The sequence below is a fragment of the Sesamum indicum genome, linkage group LG2, assembly GCF_000512975.1.
Source record: "Sesamum indicum cultivar Zhongzhi No. 13 linkage group LG2, S_indicum_v1.0, whole genome shotgun sequence".
In the NCBI taxonomy this organism is placed as follows: Eukaryota; Viridiplantae; Streptophyta; class Magnoliopsida; order Lamiales; family Pedaliaceae; genus Sesamum; species Sesamum indicum.
The window spans coordinates 8105802-8107500 of NC_026146.1; the positions used below are offsets into that span (position 1 = coordinate 8105802).

General features: G+C 45.5%; 1 protein-coding gene across 1 annotated transcript; it reads right to left on the reverse strand.

Moving 5' to 3' along the window:
* Nucleotides 891-1417, reverse strand: LOC105155861 (glycine-rich protein DOT1-like). The gene is made up of 2 exons (XM_011071846.1): nucleotides 1060-1417; nucleotides 891-1003 (listed from the first exon to the last, which is right to left on the reverse strand). The coding sequence occupies exons 1-2, from the start codon at nucleotides 1415-1417 to the stop codon at nucleotides 891-893; spliced, it is 471 nt and encodes a 156-aa protein (XP_011070148.1).

Here is a 1699-nt window from a genome sequence, read left to right on the forward strand (position 1 = left end):
GATTATGCTGAACGGGTTTGTATCACTACAAACACTTGGACATCTATTCAAAAAGTCAATTATATGTGTTTCACTGCTCACTTTATCGATGATGATTGAAACTTGCACAAAAGAATTTTGAACTTTTGTTCAATTATCGAGCATAAAAGTGAAGAAATAGGTATGTAGAAAATGCTTGCTTGATTGGGGTGTTGACAGAGTTTTCTGTATGACTGTTGATAATGCGTCTTCCAATTATAGGGCTATAGTTTACTTGAAAAAGAAGTTTGAAAATTTGAGGCAAAACATCTTAGGTGGAGATATGTGCACATAAGGTGTATGGCTAATATAGTTAATCTTGTTGTGCAGGATGGTTTAAAGGGTGAGCATGAAACTAGGCAAAATTGCAACATTGGTCCCGTAAGTATAGAGGGGTGGCAAAATTGGGACAGTAACTACAAGACTGGCAATTTTAGTCCTGTAAGTATTGATTTTTTGGCAATTTTGGTCCTTCCGGCCAAAATTGCCAAAAAACGCGGCGGAGATATTTGGGGCTTAGGGTTCCGACGTCCACGTGCGCAATTTAAACACATAGGAGTTTACGTGGCTAATGACATGGCTAATGATGTGGATGAAATTGAAATTAGAGAAAACCAACAATCAGTGCCTCCTCTGGCACCTCCTCTTCCACCCCCGCCGTTGAAGCCACTGCCACCGCCTCCAGCAGCAAAGTTTCAGTTTTTGGTGGAAATATGTTCAACGATTCACTGGAAGAAGAGTGGTACAACAAAAGAAATCGCGATAGGGATAGCTTCGTTGTACAAAGGTTAAAGGTAGAGAAAGAAGAGAGTGTAAAGTAGAGATATTTACAACCGTGCCACTCAGAATTCTTCTCCACCTTCAATAATCTATTAAAAAACAAGCAGCGAAAGCAAGCGATTCCAACAGTCCACCACAGCTCCGCCGCCCCTGCCACCTCCACCGCCCTCGCCACCTCCACCGCCGCCTTCATCAATACTCAATTCTTTATTCAAAAATGGAAGCAAAAGCCAGCGCTTCAAAAACGTTACCACCACCCACCCCCTGCACCACCTCCTCCCCCAACAACTCCTCCCCGGCTCCGCCATCTCCACACCGGCAAGCCACCAAAACCCACAAAATCGAGGCCACAGTGCCACGAGAACGTGATCATTGCCCCTCCATCGCCGCTGATCCCACTGCCCCCACCTCCCCCTTTTGCCCCATTCAGAATGGCGGAACTCAAATTCGTCGCCCAAGGAGATTTCTTGAGGATCCGCAGTGCACATAGCTCCCGGTGCAGTTCGCTTGAGCTGGAAGACATAGACTTCATGTGAATGAAATCCGACATCGGAGACTCAGCCGGGCCCTCCATTTCTTGCCCAAGCCCAGATGAAAATGTGAAAGCCGACACTTCCATAGCCAGTCTCTTTCCCGCCTAAGCCACATCATTAGCCATGTCATTAGCCACGCAAGCTCCCAGGTGTTTAAGTTGCGCACGTGTACGTCGAAACCCTAAGCCCCAAATCTCTCCGCCACGTTTTTTGGCAATTTTGGTCGGAAGGACCAAAATTGCTAAAAAATCAATACTTACAGGACTAAAATTGCCAGTCCTGTAGTTATGGTCCCAATTTTGCCACCCCCCTATACTTACGGGATCAATTTTGCAATTTTGCCCATGAAACTATCTCTTGTATTAGAG